The 22,392-nt window shown below is 41.3% G+C and overlaps 1 protein-coding gene and 1 long non-coding RNA gene across 7 annotated transcripts in view; one reads left to right on the top strand and one right to left on the bottom strand.

Annotated features, from left to right (window-relative positions):
• RNF144B (ring finger protein 144B) overlaps positions 1 to 22,392 on the bottom strand; it is a 76,262-nt gene that overhangs the window by 32,568 nt on the left and 21,302 nt on the right. For 2 of the 6 annotated variants that reach the window (XM_081206582.1, XM_081206584.1), the window contains exon 4: positions 317 to 504. In XM_081206582.1, the coding sequence (XP_081062708.1) occupies positions 317 to 504 (188 nt within the window). Of the gene's footprint in view, positions 1 to 316; positions 505 to 1,709; positions 1,982 to 2,052; positions 2,189 to 18,586; positions 19,063 to 22,392 lie in introns of those variants that run through there. The other 4 variants (XM_081206585.1, XM_081206587.1, XM_081206583.1 and 1 more) reach the window with 4 other exon arrangements.
• LOC308593979 lies at positions 2,346 to 6,661 on the top strand. The gene is made up of 2 exons (XR_014011179.1): positions 2,346 to 3,208; positions 5,836 to 6,661. It is a non-coding gene; the product is annotated as an uncharacterized lncRNA (long non-coding RNA).

Raw genomic sequence — 22,392 nt, 5'->3', positions numbered from 1 at the left:
ATTTAGATACACACACAAAGTCAAACACCACTTCAGAAAAAAGAAAAGCATTTAGGTGTCTGTCAGGACTGCAGTAGGAAGAATATGCAGATAAGGTACACTGCAAAACAATTTACTTTTCTATTTATGTATAATGTGTACATGTTGTGGGGGGGGGGGGGGAGAAACACTTTCATTGTAGAGAGTTAAGGCAAAAAAACTTTCATTGCCAGGAGGAAGGAAATTCAGTTGGCAACCTGTTTTTCACAGATTGCTCCAACATCACTGCTCTCAACACTGTTCCTTTACTATTACTTAAGTCACGGTCAACACTTACCGATGTACAAAAGATGCAGCTGCAATCCTGGAGAGTCGTCATCTTATCCAGTGAATATTCAGACAGGCATAGTTTGCAAGTAATCAAAGGCTCCAAGGACAATTCCCCAACCTCTGATATTCTGGTCGTCATGGTGTGATAACAAATCTCAGCAGCAGATGCCATCAGCTCAACCAGGCTCAGCAGTTCTACAAAAGATAAAAACAGGAGTAAGCTAGTGAGGATAATTGTCCTTTCTGACGTTCAACACAACAGAATGTTTCAACAATCTCATGTCACCATCTTCCAGCACAGCTCTAGCTTCTAATTTATATTCACTAGTAACTTTTAAGAGAAATTTAAACAGTCCCTTTTTCTCAGGCATTTGATGGTTGAAAGTTCTGTCCCTGGCAACCCTGAAATTCTTAGTTTTGTGAGTAGGTGATTGTTTTTTTAGGATTTTTAACTGTTTTTTATAAGTATTAAAGAAATTGTTTTAGTATAGACATGCTTGCTGCCCTGGGCTCCTTTGAAGGAAGGTACAGGAAATACATTTAATAAATAAAAATTTTCCTGTCAGTATAGCCTGCCAGTCACAATGAGGAGATGACCCAGGTATGTGAGCATTAACAGAACTACTTGTGCTCCTTATGTTAGAGAAACAAGTAACATGAGCTGGCTGAGAAGAAACATTTTCTATCTAGAAGTATTCATAAATATCCCATAGAGGTCACTGCAAAGTGCAGCACTCTTCAGTATATTTAATTACTTGAATAATTGCTTGGGCAGTGTGCTTATCAAATTAATGGGCAATATTAAGCTGGGAAGGACCTGCAAACATCTTTAGCAGTTAAGTTAAACATTCAAGACATCAAGCCAAACAGGAAGAACCAAAGTGAAGCACAACTACAAGGACCAAAATGAGCATGTACAAAGTACCTAATAAACATTAGCTGAACTTGCAAAGGACCGCCATTGCGATATTGTGAACACTACAGTTTAGGGGGCACGTTGTAAAACTGAACCCAAACATATGTTTGGATGTATTAACAGGAATTCTGTCAAGAGACAGGAAGTAGTATTAACCACCCCTGATCAGGCTGCATATCATGCTGCCTGGAGCCCTGTGTGCAGTTCTGGACATCAAAACACAATGCTGATTTTATCAGAGAAGGGAATCAAACAGAACTACAAGAAACAGGCCAGGATATTTCCCCTTTCTCCTTTTGCTGGCCATAGTAACCATCAATTATTTGTGGTATGACCCTTCTTCCCCTTAAGTTCTCAGGCACCCCTCAGGGAGGTGTCACAACTCTCAATTTCTCCACCAAGGTTCAGAAGTACTTGGAATCATTGAAAGTACTTCTGCTTCCAACCAACTCTAAAACCCCAAGAGATTAGTTACAAGACTCACCTTTCCTCCAGAACCTGATACACAGAGGCACACAGGGGATAGGTGCCTTTCCTTCTCTTTCCTCCCCATCCCCAAGCGTTAGACACTCCTGCTACCTCCAAATTCTCTTTGCTATGTACTAGATCAGGGATGGACAGGTGTCGGTTATAACCAAAGATATAGTCACAGCAGGAAACTTGGCACCTGCATTTGATGGCAACCCTGGACTAGGTGCAAGGACTCCATTTTTCACTTAGAGGCAAGGGGAAGGGGGAAAGCAGAAGATTAGAAAACTGGACAAAATTAGACAAAATTCCAGTTATTAGCAAGGTATCGAAAAGAAGGACAAACCCCACCATCTTACCCATTGACAAGCAGCAGGGTTTTAACTACTAGAAGGCAGATTTAGATTAAGTTTTAGGAGTTTTTCTAACTGCAGGAATTGCTCACAACATAAGAAGCAGATAGATTTTTAAAGGATACTTTATCTCTAAACAAGCAGCACCAGTACATGTTGTTACCAAGATCCTGAATCACTTGATCATAGGAATGATCACAATAGGCTGCAGCAAGTTGCCTAGCACAGGTATGACCTGTATCTATAACATAATTGTGTCATTTGAATTGAGGATCATCTGGTTGATGAGAAGCAAGGCGAGGCACTTTAGTCCACCTAAGCCAGAACATCAGAGGAAGCAGAAGTAGCAGCTAGCAGAAGATGAAGCAACTCTCCAAGGGAAAAGAACTGAAAGGGCAATTTACTCAATTCATTGAGCCTTCATGTGATAGTACTTTCCTATGTGTATGGTTGTTGCTGTTCTACTTTTAGAATGCTGTTTATTTCTCTGGTATGCAAAACTAATAATTTGCAAGCCTAACGCTAATAGGTAATATATGAGCCTGGACCTGCCAACAGACCCATCTAGCTCCAAACCAATTTTGAAGCTCAAGGCCTGACACCAAGGCAGAGCTATGCACCTTGGACACAATGCCTTCAGCTATATCTGGGGAAAGGTGGGAAGGAGGCAGGAACAGCTTCTTCTGATGCTAACAGAATGGGAGTCAGACAAAGGACCAAGGCAGGGAAATGCTACAAGAGCACAGAAGCTGCTCTTCTACAGGACACACTGGTGTAAATGCATCTTGTTCAGTTTCAGTTATTTAATCCATCATGTCAGGACTGCTTCACAGTTTTCTACCTATGTGAAGAGGGCTGGGAGACAAAACACATATCACTTCTGCATTGTGAACTATTTTCATGTAACCAAAATGCAACGAGTGAAGTGGCTCTTCTCGATTTGCCCTATAGATTTATTTTCCGGTGTAAGTCGGTTACCTAAAAGCATCTACTCTAAGACACATGTACTTCAACCTGCAGCTGAACAATGAATTACACAACAAAGGGTTATCGACTTGCACAATCTGTTCCCAGGAAGGTAACTAACCATCTGCTTCTGAAGAGTTATGAAAAGAAACCATCTACCCCGGACATGCCATTAGCAGCAAATAATTCCTTATGGGTAAGAGCCGGAATATGCTGCTGTTACCAAAAGCTTTGGGAACAATATCTTTTAGCGAAGTCAGAACCCACAGTGCGCTGTTTCATAATTGCTGCAGCAATTATAGTTATCAGTGAATCATCAACAATGCAATGACGCATCTAGGGCTACCTTTACATACGTCTATGCCTTTCTTCTCAATCTGCTACATTAAGAATATAAATATACATATTGTTTTAGCTGCACTGCGACAAAGTCCAGCTGCCACCATATGCCAAGAAGTGCTACATGGTTAGTTTCCCCCACGTAGCTCTGTATATTGCCAGCAGCAAAACTGGTTTAATGTTTTGCCACTTGGACTGCCCCTGCAAAGTTGGTGGCAAAGAGTATCTGCAGATTAATGTAGACTGGGTGGGGTGGCCATGCACTGGGTGTTGGACCAGACGACCCTTTGGATCCCTTCAAACTCCACAATTCTATGACTCAACTCACAGCTATGCCAGGACAATGTGGTGGTGCAGAGACAGCCAAAGTGTGCCGCTTATGCCCAATAGCAGGGATAGGGAGCCTGTAACCCTCTGGGTGCTGGTGGACTACAATCCCCATCATCCCTGACCATTGGCCTTGCTGGCTCGGCAACATCAACTGCAGTTCCACTGGCCCTTCTTATCGCTGCCCTAAACATAGGTAGTCGCACACACTTATATACACATTCATGAACCTGAAGAGCTACAACCCCGCCCCCCCCCCATTCAGTATTCTTAATGGCTGAGGCAAGTATGAAACAGAAGTCCGCAGTAAAACAAGGTACTGAGGACCGGGACATCCGCAGGGAAACCAAAATGCTTGTTTACAAAGCTATTGTACTACCAACCTTACTGAATGCTTGTGAAACATGAACCACTTATAAACGCCATCTCCAACTCCTTGAAAGATTCCATCAGTGTGTCTCCGAAAAAAATTACACATCACCTGGGAAGACAGGCAAACTAATACCAGTGTACTAGAAGAAGGAAAGATCACCAGTGTTGAAGCAATGGTTCTTCAACACCAACTTCGTTGGACTGGTCATGTTGTGCAGATGCCTGATTATCATCTTCCAAAGCAACTACTCTATTCTGAACTTAAAAATGGAAAGCGTAATGCTGGTGGTCAACAAAAGAGGTTTAAAGACTTTTCTTAAGGCAAATTTTTAAAAATGTAGTATAAACACCAACAATTGGGAAACACTTGCGAGCGCTCCAATTGGAGAACAGTCTTTACCAAAGGTGTCATGGGCTTTGAAGACACTCGAACTCAGGACGCAAGGGAGAAACGTGCTAAGAGGAAGGCACACTTGGCAAATCCACACCATGATCAACTCCCACCTGGAAACCAATGTCCCCACTGTGGAAGAACATGTGGATCCAGAATTGGCCTCCACAGTCACTTACAGACTCATTGTTAAAACCGTGTTTATGGAAGACAATCCTACTCAGCTACGAGTAATCGCCAAAGAAGCACTGGGTAATTAGGGCCCCTTTTAGTATACTTGGCATGAAGTAGTAGAGCTTCCTTTCCAGGTTAAATGGCAGGGCCTTCTGCATACCTCCCTAGATACACATCAGGCACAAGTCTTAAACGACTCGGGACCACAATATCTCAAGGAGCGTTTCTCCCCATGTGAACCAACCCAAGCCCTGCAATCACCACCTGAGGCCCTTCTTCGTGCACTGCTTCCATGAGAGGTCTGGAGGGTAGCAACAAGAGAAAGAGTCTTTTCTGTGGTGGCTCCCGGTTTGTGGAATGTTCTTCCCAGGGAGGCTTGCCTGGCACCTATCTTTAAGCAGCAGGCGAAAACGTAACCTTTGGCTGATTAACCTTCAATGGCCTTTTAAATGTGTCTGGGGGTGGTGGTTATTGGTTTGTTTTTATTTTATTTTATTTTATTATGTATTTTGTGTTCTCATTTTGCATTTTTATCTTGAGAACCACCCTGTGATCTTCAGAGGAAGGACAGGATACAAATTTAATTAGTAATAATAATAATAATGCACTCCAGTATTTACAGAGAAATGTTTTCAGCCTGTATCAAATAGACAGGAATTTATTTCAAGTATCAAAAATGCAGTATTCAGGAGACATCTCTGCTTGGGATGGGCTGTACTATGAGCGTTTCAGTGTGAGTAAGCCTCCTTAAGTTTAGGGAGGCTTAAGGCCTAGACACTACAGCAGCAACCACATGTTATTCACTTTTCAAGTGAAAAGGTGGAGGTTTCAATTTTATCAAAGAGACAGAAGGGAACACTTCCTTCCCTGTCCACTTTACCTCCTTGAAGTCCATCATCCCTGAGTCTTTTCTCCCCCAGCCTCACTCAGCATTCCAGGCTGAAAGGAAAGGTATCTGTTTCAAAAGCCCTGAAGAAGTTAAGGCAGTGGAGGGAGGAGGCTCAGGTTATGTCCCCTATATCCCCCTAGTTCCGCCTACCCACTGCTTTGTGTGTGAATGAGGGAGACACATGAACAAAGAGATACGGATGCCACTGTATGCCAAGTTTGGCCCTCAGTAAACCCAGGCATCTCTGAATTCTAGGTGGTAAAAAGAGTAGGATATGCCTGTATGGGACAGATCCTTTCATTTCCCAACATAGCTATCTCTTTCCTTTCAGGAAACGCTCTGCTCACTCGGGGTTTACACAGAGGAGAAGCAAAAGGACTGTCCTTCAGACAATGCCATTTGACAATGTTATACCACAAAAGGTCAACAACAACTAGGTCATCATTCAGGGGCTCTCAGCATCAAAACAAAAGGGAACGCTGCAGGCTGGGAATGTCTCAATGCTGCCTAAACTGGCTGGGAAAACAGCCCCAGCTGGAAAGGCCAAAGAAAACTACCTCCCTACAACAGCCACCACCTAACCACAAATAATCAATGTAAAGGCACCACACACCCATGGAAGGAAGTAAATGGCTTAGGACCAGGGTCCTTTAAAAGACTGTCTTACGAAGTAGTTCTTCTTCTTCTTCTTCCTCTGTCTGCTATTATAAAGCTATCCACTATTACTACAGGACTTTGAAAGCAGCAAAACAATAACACAACACAGTATTATGTCCAGAGTTGACTCAATCTAAATAGACTTTTGATGGAAGATGGAGTCAGCCTCAGGTGAAGAAAACAGAAGCGTTGTCGCAAGTTCAGTTTGCAGAGCCTCAGCACTATCCACAGTATAATCAGCATTTCTGTCTATTCCATTCGATGGAAAAGCTCTGCTACTTTGTCTTGGTGGTCTCCGGCCCGGGTAAAGTGTCCCTAACACATCTCCCAAGCAGCCAAAACATCAGCGTGCCCTTCAGTGTACCACCAAACCGTAATAATGTCAGATGCCACATAAATTGGCTTTAAGATGCCTACCACGTGTCTGTTGCAAGCCGCTGTTTTGACACAACACAGAGTAAGGCTTTCATAAAATAATATTAAAATCTATTCTGGGCATAGCCAAATGCTGCTGCAAACCTGAAGGGTTATTCTTCTCTCGAAGCAGGCTCTGGCACCATATAAGTTGCTTTTACTGTCCCCTCAATTTAAAAAATGGCTTGCGATGTGCTATTAACGATGGCTATTCCAGAAAACAAATCCAAAACAGTTTTGGACTCACAAAACTAGCTGCACAGTTCCTTTGGATCTTGGTCCAAGTATCCATATTGTATTATTTTCTTGCAGTTTCGAGGAATAACAGCTAGCTGCCACAGGAAACAGGATGTTAGACAATTAACAAAATGAGCGAAGAGCACTCCCTGTAAGAATCTGTTCTCACCCACTATATCTTTAAAGCTTGATGTGGGAGGTAGCCCTGAGACTTCATAGTACAATCACAGAAACAAGGAAAGAATTTTTTCAAAGTGAATATTCACACACACACACACACACACACACACACACACACGTAAGTTCAGGTTGCATAATACATTACTGGGAGTAGCCTCTTCAAACAAACAAGGATTTATTGCTGAGAGAACTGCCAGCCAACTGAAGTTTTTGATCTTTCCTTGTCCTAGATATAACATGAAAAGGCACATAGTTATAACCTGAAGGGTCTCAAGCCTGATTGCTGTAATATAATACACTATAATATATAATTGAAGGACCACGAACTAGGGTTCCCGGGATTGAAGTAATAACTAAAAAGAAGTTAATAGTGCACTTAAAAGTTATCATGCTACATGTCAGTGCAAATCCACAGTCTTCCACACAAAAACACAAACACCCCACCAAGCACAAAAAGATGTTTCATCCAAAAACCTGTTAACCAGGAACACAACAGAATAAAGAGGCTTAAATACATTTTTGCTATTATTCCAGACACAGTGGAATTCACAATCAGGATTAATTAGGGACATTAGTTAGCCATTACCAATTTTTTAGAGCCAGTTGTGGTGTAGTGGTTAGAGTACTGGACTAGGGTCTGGGAGAATAGACTTCTAATCCTCACACAGCCATGAAACTCACTAGGCCAATTACTGCCTCTCAGCCTAACCTACCTCACATGGATGTTGTGCAAATAAACTGAATAGGATGAGGAACCACATACACCAACTTGAACTTCTTGGAGAAAAAGGTAGACTATATGTGCAAATAATAATCGCCATCATCATCATCTTGAGGCCAAATCAAGGCATTTGGGACTGACTACCTATCTTCTTCCTCAGGAAAAGGTATTAGATAAGAATAGTTTGGTTTAACTTTAAATCTGTTAACATTTATATCCAGCCCTTTCTCCAAGTACACATGGAGTTATGTGATGGTCCCCAATGAGGGGTTTACTTGGACCAGTCCAGCTTAGCTTCATAACAGAGACAGAACAATATCAAGCATCTTCAGATTACTGTCTGGGTGAAATTCTAAGTACCACAAATGTTAAGTGAAAACTAGACCTCGCAAGAGAAAAACATATCAGACTAATGTTGAGGGGAAACTAAAGTTGGACTACATTTACTTAACCTTTAAAATCTATTAGACCAGGAACCTTTAGAAAGCACGCAAGCACAGTATTCATACTTAGCAAACCTTTACTTTGTTTGCTTTTAAAAGTTCTCCTGTCTATCTATGGCACTACACCACAAACAGACTTCTAATCTTTTATTATCATCTCGTATACACTTTAAGAAAATATGTTCAAAGATTAATCTGCCAACGGAACATAGAATACGTGGGGAAGATAAACAAGTGCTTCATCTGTTTAAAAGAATGATATGCACAGATTGCTTTTATATTGCTTGCAACCAATTCAACACAAGTGACAGGAAAAAGAACCAAGATGGAAGAGGAGCTACGGTACAAGGTGTTGATGTTATTTTGCCATCAAGACGTGTGTGTGTGTGTGTGTGTGTGTGTGTGTGTGTGTGTGTGTGTGTACCAATTGTAGTATAAGCTCATCCTGTTTAATAAGAAACTAGTTCCATCTCAAGGCTGCTTTTTTACAAAACTAACTACTTCAGTTCAAGTTCATTAAAAGTTCATCCCCAATATTCCCTCCCCCCAACATTCAGAACATTGCAAACTGCTGTGTTGAACTATAGGGTCCAAAAGTAAATCAGGGACCACAAATGAGTAATAAGGTATCTGACAGATAAAATGTCAACAGGTGACACTTTCTCCATAATAGAAAAGGCTTGCCCAGTTTAATATGTGTCAGCCACAAGGCATGATTCACTTTGTTATTGTACCAGTACTTCTTGTGGCAAGGTACTCCTGTTGGAAGATAGAATATCTCTTCAGCAGGGAAGATACAGGAAATGCCTTTCATTCCTGATTACTAAGTGACAGTAGAAACAGTAGCACCTCCATATCTGCCTAATAAGCCTTAGAATTTTGCTGCTGCTTCTTTTATTACTGACTTTTTTATATATGTTCAATTGACTTGCTTTTTAAAAATGAAAGCTAAGAATCTGAATCTTTGGCTGGGGGTGGATGGGAAAGAATCAATGTGAAGATGAACTAGAAATTGTTCAAAATTCTATTTCAAAATGAATTTTATTCATCTTTAGTTCAACTGGAAATTTGGATAATTGGTTTCAGATGTAGTTCAGATTTGTGCAACTGAATTAGTTCACTTTTGCATAGTAAGGCCTATATTTTCAAGTGACAGAAACAACCATGGAAGTGAAATTAACCAACAAGATAAAAGAAAACCCTCTTTTGTATGCCAAGATTCATAACATTTCCCAGTGTTTTGAACAGGATAGTTCCCGCCTCCCCAATGCAAGACAGAGAGTATCAAGATTAACATTTCATGAGGCTAAACTCTTATTTGGCAAACTGAGCAGATGTTTGTTAACATTCAACTATAATGGGTTCTTACAAAAAATACTCATTGACAGTTGTGATACTTCCACATGACATTAAAAGCAAAAGATAGAACTCACTTCTTATTAATTCAACATCTGATTAACTGAAGAGAGCAATAATGCTTCACAAAGTGTATATAGCTGTTCTGTGCCAGAGTATGTAGTTTCAGTCTATAGAAGTGGTTTTCAAACTATACTCCGAGAAACCCCCAGGTTCCTGAAAAATATATCTAAAGGGAGACCAGCTTCATTTTAGAAAGAAAGCTTTCCATCTTCTACATGCAAAAGAAGAGTGCTGAGGGGGGCAAACTCAGTTTGCATTGTGCCTCCTATAGCATGCCACAGAATTCAATGCCTGAGGGAGTCGCTGCAGAGGTTCTGTGACAGACACATCCTGAAGACAGAACATGTGAAAGCCACTGTTCTATTAAGTCGCTTGTCCACACATTTGGTAATGGTGGTTCTTCATAATACACCACTGTATTAACTTACAACCAAGCAAAGGACACATATTGTGGGATAGTGCAGTCAAACATAACTATACATGAGTGCTAGTTAGCACTTGAAGGGTTTAAAAGAGCTGGATTCCTAGACTCAGCTAGGTTACGCCCCCTTTTTCCAGCAAAAGGGAAAGTGAAGCCTTCTCTTCCTGTTCCTCACTCACTCTGCACCATGTAACTGACCAAGAAAGACGGGTCCAAGCAAGCTGCAAGCTTAGAGCAGGTGTTTGGAACTATCTTTCTGTATTTTCTACCCAAGATATTTTGCATGTGTTCTCCTTGCTGCTGCTTGGATAAATGCACAAATCTGACCTTTGGAACATTTTGTAAGTAAAGCATTTTAAACTTAACAGTGTGCGGTCTGTTCATTGCAAGAGGGGGAGAAAGTGGAAAATGTTGTATGGAATCAAGCAGGATAAAAGGGTCTAACAACCTATATCCTCACATTATGCTGCTGCCAAACTACTCTTCTATTGGGTGCTCTCTCCTGCTGGAGGGTGAATTTGGCCCCACATTTTTTAATTCAGGCACCCAGCTGATTATTTTATTACTGTATTTGTGCCATACATGTGGGTCACAGGATCATCCATTTTTCCTCCCAGATACATATTTCCTATCATCCCATGTTCATCTTTAAAAGGATTGAGACATCTCCTGTAATAAAGTCCACTATCTTCCATTTAAGTACATCAACTGTGTATAAAAAAATCTAAGTATTTTCTAGATAGGTGAATAGCAAACAAAGCAAAATATAGGGTTTAGCCACAATAAAACCTGGTCTATTTTTTCAGGGCCATAGTTGATACTGATGCACTTTGGCACTCCTCTATTCATGACAGTTCACCTCGGCCATTCTAACAGCCCTGCTGTTCAGTCACCCCCTGCTGATTTCCTGTAATTGTTTTCTCACCTTCACACCCAAGAGCCCATGACTCTTGAGTCCTTCTGCCGCCATAACTTTACCCCGGCCCTGGATGCACACAGTTACGTTCTTTTCTGATCACGTGGGTCACACACCTGGCCTCTGCATGATCAGCTCCTCCATCCTTTCCTGCAGTTCTTTTGCAGACTTTATCTAATCTTTCCCAGAAAGCTGAGGTTGCAGGTCTGGCAAAGAACTGTGCCTGAGAACCTGGACCCATGTAATATTCTGCAACAAAAGTGCTTCGCAACAGATATGAAATACGTTTTATGTTTTAAGAAAATCAAGGTCGCACTCACCAGCAAAGCAGCTGGAGTAGGAACAAAATGAGCAGCAAAAAACTATGAAAAGCAGTGGGTGGGGTGGGGTGGGGGAATCAAAGCTAAGTTCTCCATCTCCTCAGAAGAACAGCCTTAATCAGTCTCCTAAGAGTGAAAAGGTCAGGTGAGTTTCCTAATGGAGGGACTTCCAGCCTGGAAAATTCCAGTGAGAAGGCCCTGCTTTTCATACTCACTTACTGTACCTCTTTCGGTAAAGACACAGAAAGCAGGGCCTTCAACAAAACTGACCAGGTCAATTGTGCAAGTTCATATGGGAACAGCCAGATCCTTTCTGCACCCAGAAAAGGACATGGAAGGCATACTAAGAAGGTAAAAGGCTCCTCTTCTGGGCACCATTGCTACCTGGGCATCCAAGACCACTTACCTGATCCTTAAGCATGTTTACAACTCCATTCTGATCTGGCTGAAAAGTTACTCCAGTGAAATGTTTATGCCTCTCACACAGAGACTGCCATCTCCCATATCAATGACTCATACCATATACTTATAAATGCTTTTTTTCATTATTCCCATGGCTACCGCAGAGGAAAGAGGCAAAGCATTAAAACTAGCCTTCAGCTTCCTAACATTGAAAAGTCAATACTGTTAAGTGGGAGTAAGTGTGGGCACAAACGGCCAGCGCTTTCATTTTTAGTTTGTAAAAAATAAGGCTGCATTGTGGTCGTGCCTCACTCTGATCACCATTTCCTCCTTCCTCAAAAAGGCACAAAGGAACCTGCCTTACTTTGTCATCTCAAAAGCCATGTAAAGACCTCTGCAGTAATCTGGAAGCTTGCCTCCATTAAAAAGAGCCTTGATGCAACTTCAGTGGAATGAGCAGTGGAGATAACTGAAGGGTATGGAACAAAAAATATTGTATAACATGAGGACCAGGTTTTCTGAAAGCAAGGACACGTAGTGAGGAGGCAGAAACATGTGCAAGGCCATCCACTTGTCAGTGCCAAATCTTGCAGATATCAAAATCCAATGTCCGCAGAAAAAAGCTTAGAGCAAAAAGTTCTTTGTGTCAAGGTCTGAATTCTCTTGAGGGTAATAATACTCTGTTGAGGGTCACAAGACAATGGTGGGCAGAGTAAGAGCCAACAATGTGTGGAGACAGAGACAAAAGTGCTCTAGATTAACTAATCTGGAATAACAGCCACCCTGCTTCAATTTTTCCACAGTGAGTACCTCAAATTAGAATTTCCAACCCCGTGTAGATTTTCTTAGAGGTATTTATTTAAATATAACATGAATATATATATCATAATACAGTGGTACCTCGGTTTATGAACTTAATCCGTTCCGGAAGTCCGTTCTTAAACCGAAACCGTTCTTAAACTGAGGCATGCTTTCCCTAACAAGGGCTCTCCCGCCACCGGTGCCCTTCCACCGTTCGGCTTCCATTCTTAGACCAAGGTAAAGTTCGCAAACCAGGACACTACTTCTGGTTTTGCAGAGTTCTTAAACTGAAACAGTTTAAGGCCTGTTCTTAAACCAAGGTACCACTGTATACATATTTAAATATATGGTATAAATATATTATTTTAGACATAAACCCTACTTGATTTAGAACATGTAAATCTGCCTTCTACTGACAAAATGAATTTCAATAGGGACAAATGTAATGTTCTACATTTGTAAGGCAGGAGTAATCTGATGGACATATATAGGATGAGGGACACCTGGCTTGACTGCAGTAGATGTAAAAAAGGGATCTAGGGATCTTAGTAAACCACAAGCTTAACATGAATCTGATGCAGCAGAAAAAAGCTAATGCAATTCTAAGATGCATCAACAGACATCTAGTGGCCAGCTCAAGGGAAATAATAGTGCTGCTCTATTCGGCCTTGATTGGACCCCATCTGTACTGCGTCCAGTTCTGGACACCACAGTTTAAGGAGGATATCGACAAGCTAGAACACAGGCAGAGGAGGACAACCAAGATGATCAAGGGTCTGGAAACCAAGCCTTATGAGGAACAGTTGAGGGGTTTGGTATGTTTCACCTGGAAGAGAGAAGACTGAGAGGTGATATGATAGCAGTCTTCAAATACCTGAAGGGATGTCATGTGGAAGATGGAGAAAGCTTGTCTTCTGCAGCTCCAGAAGGCAAGATTTGAACCAATGGATTCAAATTACAAGAAAGGAAATTCCAATTAAGCATTGGGAAGAACTTTCTGATGGTAAGAGCTGTTCAACAGTGGAATGGACTACATCAGAAGGTGGTTGGTTCTCCTTCATTGGAGATTCCTAAACAGATGTTGGATGGCCACCTGCCAGGGATTCCTTAGCTGTGATTCTTGCATTGCAGGGAGTTGGACTAGATGACCCTTGGGGGTCCCTTCCAACTTTCTATACTGCACGAGACCATTAGTCCATCAATCTCAGTACTGTCTCTAGTGACTGGCAGTACTTCTCCAGGATTTCAGATGGGGGTCCTTCCTACCCTAGTGAGTTTACTCTCCCAAGTAAGCATACAAGGGATTTTTTTGGTCCAACACACCAATACAACTACTGTTCTAGAAAGCAAAAAGTAACAATGCTGCTACAGTTAAAGATCCTGTTTACAGAAAAAGGACCCAAACAGAATAAAGGAATTTAGTTTCTCTAAACTTTGCATGTTACTCTGCTTATATTGGTTCCTTCCTGCATTTCTTGGTTGTTTTTATTGTGGTCATTGGAGCTTCAGCTTAGGGTCCTAGTAATCACATGAAATTTGGAAGAGACACCCCCCCCCGCCGCCTTCTCTCTCTCTCTCTCTCTCTCTCTCTCTCTCTCTCTCTCTCTCTCTCACACACACACACACACACACACACACACACACACACACATCAAGCTATTCCCATGAAACCACAGAAATTGTGTGTATTGGAATACATAAAAACAAGCAGGTGTGCCCAAGTTTGGCAATGTTCAGCAGTATCAATTTCGTATTATGTAGCTGGTAATGTGGGTGGCGCTGTGGGTTAAACCACAGAGCCTAGGACTTGCCGATCAGAAGGTCGGCGGTTTGAATCCCTGTGACGGGGTGAGCTCCCATTGCTCGGTCCCTGCTCCTGCCAAACTAGCAGTTCAAAAGCACGTCAAGTGCAAGTGGATAAATAGGTACCGCTCTGGCAGGAAGGTAAACGGCTTTTCCGTGCGCTGCTCTGGTTCGCCAGAAGCGGCTTAGTCATGCTGGCCACATGACATGGAAGCTGTCTGTGGATAAACTCCCTTGGCCTATAGAGCGAGATGAGCGCCGTAACCCCAGAGTTGGTCACGAATGGACCTAATGGTCGGGGTCCCTTTAACCTTTACCTTTAATGTGAGTTTTACTGTAAATATCTATATGCTATGTAGATGGATGGATAGTTTTTAATTCTATCTATGTTTAATTGTTTTTAATGATTTTCCCTCCTATGTTTTAATTATTTTCTATCCGGAAGCTGCCTTGAGTCCCTGTCAGGGGAAAAGGCGGGGTATAAATTTAAAATGATTATTGTGATGATGATGATATCTTGTTAACGCAAGGCCCAGCTAATGTGCAACACAAAGACAATGAAAACTCAGAACAAAGGTATTTGGCACTGGCAGATAAGTAAACGCTTGTAAATGCTGTAACCTTACCCCAGTGATTCAATAGCACTCAAAAATTGCATTTTTAGTAGGAGTCAATCTTTACAGTCAGAAACTCTGGTGTTCTACTAAATTTCAGTCAGTACAGATTAAGAGCTTGTTGCCACTGAATGCATTCCTTGCTAAGAACACCTGCCTTCTTGGCTATGGTCAAGGCAACAGGCTTCTCTTTATTTGCCTACTACAGTTTATTTTCAAAACGTAGACAATGTTCTCCCAAAGATGCCAAAGTCCAGTGCTCAGAGGCATATATACAGGACCAACCTAGCAACTTTATAAACTAGGTGAGCAAGCAATAGAGCAAACAGTAGAACTGGGAGGGTTTTTTTAGAAAAAATAACAAGGCTATCAACTTTCCTTTTTAAAAACAGAGCAAGTTTCTCTCGTGGCTGTAAAAGGGCACAGCCAGGAAAAGTGATGCTGACCATTTCAGGTTTATTGCTCGTATGCAAAGGGGCATCCAGGCATGTCTTCCAGTTATCATGGTTACTCTGTGGCTCCCGGAAGCAATTCTTGCCTAGTCCTCCCAATGGCCTTCTGCCATGTTCCCCTTTACTCATCCTATAACTTAATTCTGCTGGAGGGGTTGGGAGGTAGAGGGAGGACTGAACTCTTCCCACCACCATCACAATTTGTTTGTTTGTATACTGCCCTATACCCATAGATCTCAGAGTGGTTCACAACATAAAATTACAGTACCAAAGAAAGAAAGAAAAGAAAAGAAACGCTATCCAGCTCTGATATATACAATTGGCAAACCTGATCCAATTCTCAATTCCAGCTCATTTAACTTGACTGGGAACCAAGATCAGCACCTTTCGCATGCCACATACGGTAATATCAGCATGCTGTTTGCCAAGAAAGGGGCAGAGTTTCAGGTCTGAGTGTACTAAAGCCCTTAATGTATCTGCACCTTGTGGTTTCATCGTGTTGCTTCGCCTTGTGGTTTAACTCTGGTCACCATGTGGTTTGGTACCTACTGACTAACTCTGGCATCCTTCCACTGAAAACAAGGCTCCAGGAAACCAGAAGTTCATTCTGAGGTGAGGAGAAGACAAGACACTCACTGCCCAAAGTAGTTAATGGGAAAACCCACTAAGTGACACATCCCCAAGAGCTCAGTTTAGAAATGAAGAACATAATGCTGGTCGTTTTGGAGACAGAGTAGAGAACCAGAGCTCCTCTGACTCTAGAAGAACAGAAATGCACCACAAGTTTAAGAGCCCGCTCCATTCAGAGCACCAAACAAAGGTAAACAAGCTCAGAGCAAAGGTTTCACCTGATGAATAAAGACTTTGGAATCAAAGAAGTCATGCCCAGCTTTCTTTAGGTTGCTTGCAGAATAAAAAGAAGCTGAATCGACAGTGAAAGAGGATGCTATTAGAAAACCTTTTGGATATGTTGTAAAGTGTAACTGGCAGAAACTTTGTCACATCATTTGCTCAAACTTTGCTCAAGCCACCCAATGGAAACAGCCGCTCTTCATCACAACTCCAAACCCACAGCATTCAGCTTAAAAAGGGATTGCTGCCCAAGCAACATGACTTATGAGGGACGGTTGAAGGAGCTGGGTGTGTTTAGCTTGGAAAAGAGGAAACAGAGGAGATACAACAGCCATCTTCTAATATCTAAAGGGCTGTCACGTGGAAGAGGGAACAAGCTTGTTTTCTCCTGCTCTGGAGGGGTAGGACTCGAACCAATGGCTTCAAGTTACAAGAAAGGAGATTCCGAATACACATCAGGCAGAACTTTCTGACAGTAAGAGCTGTTCGACAGGAGGTTGGGAGCTCTCCTTCCTTGGAGGTTTCTAAGCAGAGGTTGGATGACCATCTTTCATGGATGCTTTAGCCGAGACCCTTGGGGTCCCTTCCAACTCTACGATTCTATGATTCCATGACTGTATCCACTCAGAGTCCTGTACAAGTGTCCAAGCTCAATATACATGTACACATGGAAGACAGAATGGGGCTTACACCTGCAGATCCTGCCTCTGAACCTCAGACACCGATACTAATTTATGCGCAAAAGTCCAAACACGCATACCTCCAATGCACATAGGCCAGGCTTCCTCAAACTCGGCCCTCCAGATGTTTTTGGCCTAGAACTCCCATGATCCCAGTGGTCAGGGATGATGGGAACTGTAGTCACAAAACATCTGGAGGGCCGAGTTTGAGGAAACCTGACATAGGCTATGAACACATATCCTGTACCCTGCAGGAAAGGAAAATAGGAATCATACATTCAGAACCTATGGGTATAGACCTCCTGGTCCCTGCAGGTGTAAGTCCAGCAGGCATGATAATCATTCTCCTCTTCCCATGTGTTGCATTTATTCCCAGTTTATCAGCTAAGGTGAACGTGGCATAAAGAAGAACAGAAATTCCACAATAGTAGATCCCCACAACTTCACATATACTGCAGCCGCATCTTCAGAAATATATCTGGCACATATTAAGGCAGAGAAATCATACTACACCATTTCTTTAAACCTTCCAATATATTTAACTGGAGTTCAGGGCATTATAACTGACTTACACTCTGTGAAGCAAACTCTTAAAGCAACAGTCATTCACAGGAAAAGTGCAAAAGGCACTTCACACTAGGATGATGGAACAAGACACTGTATCCAAAATTACTATAAATATGCAGACACATAAGCATGTGGCTTTCATTTTCTGCCTAGAATAGTAAAACTACAATAGGAACTAAAAATATGTATATTCTGTATGTTATTCCTGAAGTTTAAAAACAATTAGAGAAAACAATGAATGTTAGAAAAATGTTGGAAGTTATATGGCTTTAGTAGAAATGTTATAAGGAATTAGGTATAGATAGATTAATAGGGTATTAAAGGGAAAAATAAGGTTAGAATGTGTTAAGATAAGTATAGGATAGAAAATAGAGGAAGATGGAGAGGAATTGCTGAAACAATTAATAGAAGTGGAAGACAAAAAGGGAGGTGTGAGGAGGTCGTGGAAACATGTGAATGAAAGATAAGATATTGAAATTGGATTGTGTTTTGAATGGTTTTTGTTTTGTTTATTGTTTGTGTTAGTGTTGTGTAGTGTTTTTTGTACGGTATTGTATTGTATTGTTTTTCTTTGTTTTTTTGTAGTGTTGTGTTTAAATTGTTGAAAATTAATAAATATTATTTTTATAAAAAAAACAATTAGAGAAAACAAAAAACTATGTCTCTATAGTCAGACATAGTTCCACCATGCAAGGTATTTATGGACTTGTGCTGCAAATTACATGACACAAACACAAAGTATGTATCTTTTCAAATATATCCTCTCCTTAGCATCTTTCAGATCGTCCTTTTATTTAAAGAACAGAATTGAAGTTTCCATTAGGAGTGAACAAATTTAAAATGATCACTTGGTTTGAAATCATCTTAAAGACTTTTCAGTGTTTTCCCCACACAAGTGAGCATTTATTTCTGCAAAGCTATACTGTACTGATAAAACCAACATAGTTCACCACCCCTAGCAAAGAAAGTGCATAAGTTACTGCAGTTAATTGGCATTTAATTTCTAAGAAACCCATTTTTGCCTCAGATGAACTACAGTGCTGGCTGTGTATGTTTAAAAAAAGACCAAGTACCCAAAATGATTGGGTTTCACCTCCTTTTCCTCTTTAGGAACTGGAAAGGAAAACGACAGCCCTTACTTAATTGCCCCCGCTATAAAGAAATGCAGATCGTCCCAGCATACCTTGCCAAAAGAGAGCAGGATTCGCTCCCAAACGTTTGACTTTTCAATAGCTTCACTCACACTTCAGCGCCTCCAAGACATGTCACCGCCAGCAAAAGCTCAGAGTCTGAAGAAACGCGTTTCATTTCTCGCCGCTTCCTTCCTTCTCCCAGCATCTGAAAGCTTCACACGTTATAGGTCTGGAGCAAGGCTCATCTCTCAACCGTCTCGTCGCTCCGAAGAATAATCTCCTCCCAGCTATTAAGAGCATGTTGCCATTATTTCTTAAAATGCACGTCGCGCACATATGCAGTAGCTGTAAGAAAGCTACACTTATTTATACAGGAAGCTCAAGCCACAGCAACACTTCCTACTTCCAAGTCTCATTTCAAACGCAGGTGATTGTTTTTAACCCTCCAGGAACCCAGATGCTACATAGCACAACTTCCTTTGCTGTTAAAATGAACAACTTCTTGCTGAACTCCGAGTGGATAAACGCAGGAGAGTGATCGCCCCAACCTCCCAGTTTTAGGTGTGGCTAAATATTCAAATACAGATAGATGCACCCAATATTGTTCATATGGCAGAAAGCCACGTATAGCCAGCTTAGGATTGTTACCTTTCATTTCCAGCAGGCTCCTGTGCCTTTAACAGCTGCAGGATAGGCAGAAAAACAACAGCGGTGCCTTAAAGGTCTGCACCTGTTTAATTTCTGCTTGTGACAGATCTGTTTAAAGGTACAGGAACCCAATGGGGGGGGGGGAGGTGGCAACCCCATCCAGAGACAGGGAGAAAATGATTGATTGCGCACTTCATATATATGATATGGTGGTAGTATTTTTTTTAATACTTCTGTTTTAAGAATTGCCTCAAAATCTGGGAATAGTAGGAGGGAAACTACTTTGGATAATGGCAAAAAATTAGAGCACACTCCTCAAAATATGGCACTGGGGGGCAAATCTGGCTGTAACTGGAAAAGGGGTGGTGGTATGTTATATGTATACACACACACACACACACACACACACACACACACACACACTCTTCTTTGGCAATCACTCCTAGCCGAGTAAGATTAGCACGTTTATCCCTTTCGTCCTGAGTTTGAGCATCTTCAAAGTCCATGACACCTTTGGTAAAGGCTTTTCTACAACTGGAGCGCTCACAGGCCAGTGTTTCCCAATTGTCGGTGTTTATACTACTATATCACATAAGTTTTTTTTTAAAAAAAACAGGGTGGGAAAATCTTTGTTTAGCATGAGGCAGCATTCCCCCATGGACAACTCTGTGGGAACCAGATGGCAGTAGTTGGTGCAGCCAGAGGCAAAATGTAACCTACTATACTATACAAAAGTAAGGATCAAATCAATTTTTTGTCTAGAATGTACAGCAAATTTCTCATCACCCTGTGCTGGATTGGTGAGAATTGCAAGTTGTGGAAGAGCACGAGGCCAGATTGAAGGAGCTTTTTTGTGTCACCTATGACACTGTCTCAGAGGCTTGTCCTTTGCAACCACCCCAAGCTGCATACTCTAGTAAAAGGAGTCCAGGAGCCAGAAAGGGAAAGGGATTACAAGTTGTGCATGAAGGGGAATTCCTGAGGAATGTAGGTTGGGTTGTGAGGAGGAGGTTAAGGAGAAGGAAGAAAAAGAGAAGAGAGAGTCTAAGGACTGACAAGGAAATGAATTCATGCTGAATGTATGTGCTGCATGAGGCCACTGGCATGGGGAGACAAGAGAGTGATTTTTTTGTAAGGAATGAAGAAGATTAAGAAGTGGTGTTTTGTGTTACAACCCAGGGGTTCTATATGCAGTTTTTTTATATCCTTGCTTTGCTATCCGATACCTCCTGAAATATAAGATTCATTTCAGCATGCTACCAGAAAAATCAAAATCAGTCTACTTTTATTCACGTATCAGTCTTGATCTGCAGACTTGAAGTTTTAATTATCCCCTTGAGCTAAACCATAATTAAGCTATCTTATGTAAGGTGTTCAGCTGTGAATATAGCCTATCAAACAGAATTTAATAAAACTCTTTTAAGAAGCTTCAGTGATAACATGGGCTCTTCAATATGGGAAGGAATGCAACAAACCATGTCACCACAAGTATCTCTCATTCTCCCATACCAAAAGCAAATACTGTACAGAAGTTACTGGTGGGTTTTTCCTCCTCTAAACATTTCCTCCACCTGATATAGATAAATAAAATAAGATAAGTAAAAATAGTTAAGATGAATGAAATGAACAATCCAATGTCGCTGAAGTCCACACAATGAAGAAAAGGAAATAACCTTTTAATGTAGATAGCTCTGTTAGCTCTGAACTAGCTCAGCATAGCCCTTAAACAAATATATATTATGTGTCAAATGCCATCACTGACCACATGTGTTAAAACTGAGATCTGATAGGTGGTGGGGCATTGAACAATCTGTAAATAGATTGTCAAAAGGTTCAACGACTGAGCTTCTGGACTTCGAAGAGATTGATTCAGGCACCAGCTCAACCACATCAAGTAGCCTGACTAATCCATTTCACAAAATAGTTGTACAAATACTTGTTGTTGTTGTTGTTGTTTAGTCATGTCCGACTCTTTGTGACCCCATGGACCAGAGCACACCAGGCACTCCTGTCTTCCACTGCCTCCCGCAGTTTGGTCAGACTCATGCTGGTAGCTTCGAGAACACCATCCAACCATCTCATCCTCTGTTGTCCCCTTCTCTTTGTGCCCTCCATCTTTCGAAACATCAGGGTCTTTTCCAGGGAGTCTTCTCATGAGGTGGCCAAAGTATTGGAGCCTCAGCTTCACGATCTGTCCTTCCAGTGATTTCCTTAAGAATGAATAGGTTTGATCTTCTTGCAGTCCATGGGACTCTCAAGAGTCTCCTCCAGCACCATAATTCAAAAGCATCAATTCTTTGGCGATCAGCCTTCTTTATGGTCCAGCTCTCACTTCCATACATCACTACTGGGAAAACCATGGTTTTAACTATACGGACCTTTGTTGGCAAGGTGATGTCTCTGCTTTTTAACATGCTGTACAAATACATACTTAAGAACCTTTAATCACTTTGTAAAAGTAAAGTGATTAACACTGATTTAATAAAAGTTCATCCCTTGCAACCATTCACCCAGGTCATTCTGGGGGTGCTTGCCACATGATAGGTTAAAAAAAAAAAGAGCACAAAGTTGGTCTTGGGAGCAGCCTCATCCAATTTGGTTTTAGATGAATACATATGCAATCCAACCAGCTAACTGTGTAATCCTATAAAGGTCAGTTCAGAAGTAAACTCCAATGTGATGTTCTACCAAACAGGGAGGTGTATATAATATTGGGTTGCAGCCTAAGATTAAAGAGAAGCCTTCTATTCAGGATTGTGTAATCAGGTCACATAGTTCTAAAGTGTAGATCTTACCAGACACATACTAGCTACAAATTGCTTAAACCTTAAATATAGCATTTATTCCATCACTATATGCAAGCGTATGTCTTTTAGTGTATTTCGGACTGGTATAGCTAATAGTTTTGGAACATTTCAAGCCATGAATTAGAGCTGACCAAGAAAGGAAGGGTGTTAACATCCATCTTCAAAGAGAGGGAATGCTTTCATACATCAAAAGCAGGTCAAACTGTACGCCTATTATCAAGAGGTATTTGGCCAATTAAATATGTGCCTTACAAATTATTTATTAATTAAAAAGAACACAAATTTTGCATGTCTTCCTAAACCCCAATACAGGTGCCTCATAGAGATCCTGAAATGCAAGGAAACTTGCAATTTCTTGAACAAAAACCACCCTCATTGCATTATGTCTTTAGCTCTCTTCA

This window comes from Podarcis bocagei (assembly GCF_964188305.1).
Source record: "Podarcis bocagei genome assembly, chromosome: 8".
NCBI lineage: Eukaryota > Metazoa > Chordata > Lepidosauria > Squamata > Lacertidae > Podarcis > Podarcis bocagei.
Note: the sequence above shows the minus strand (reverse complement) of the source record. Positions and strands in the feature narration are given on the sequence as shown.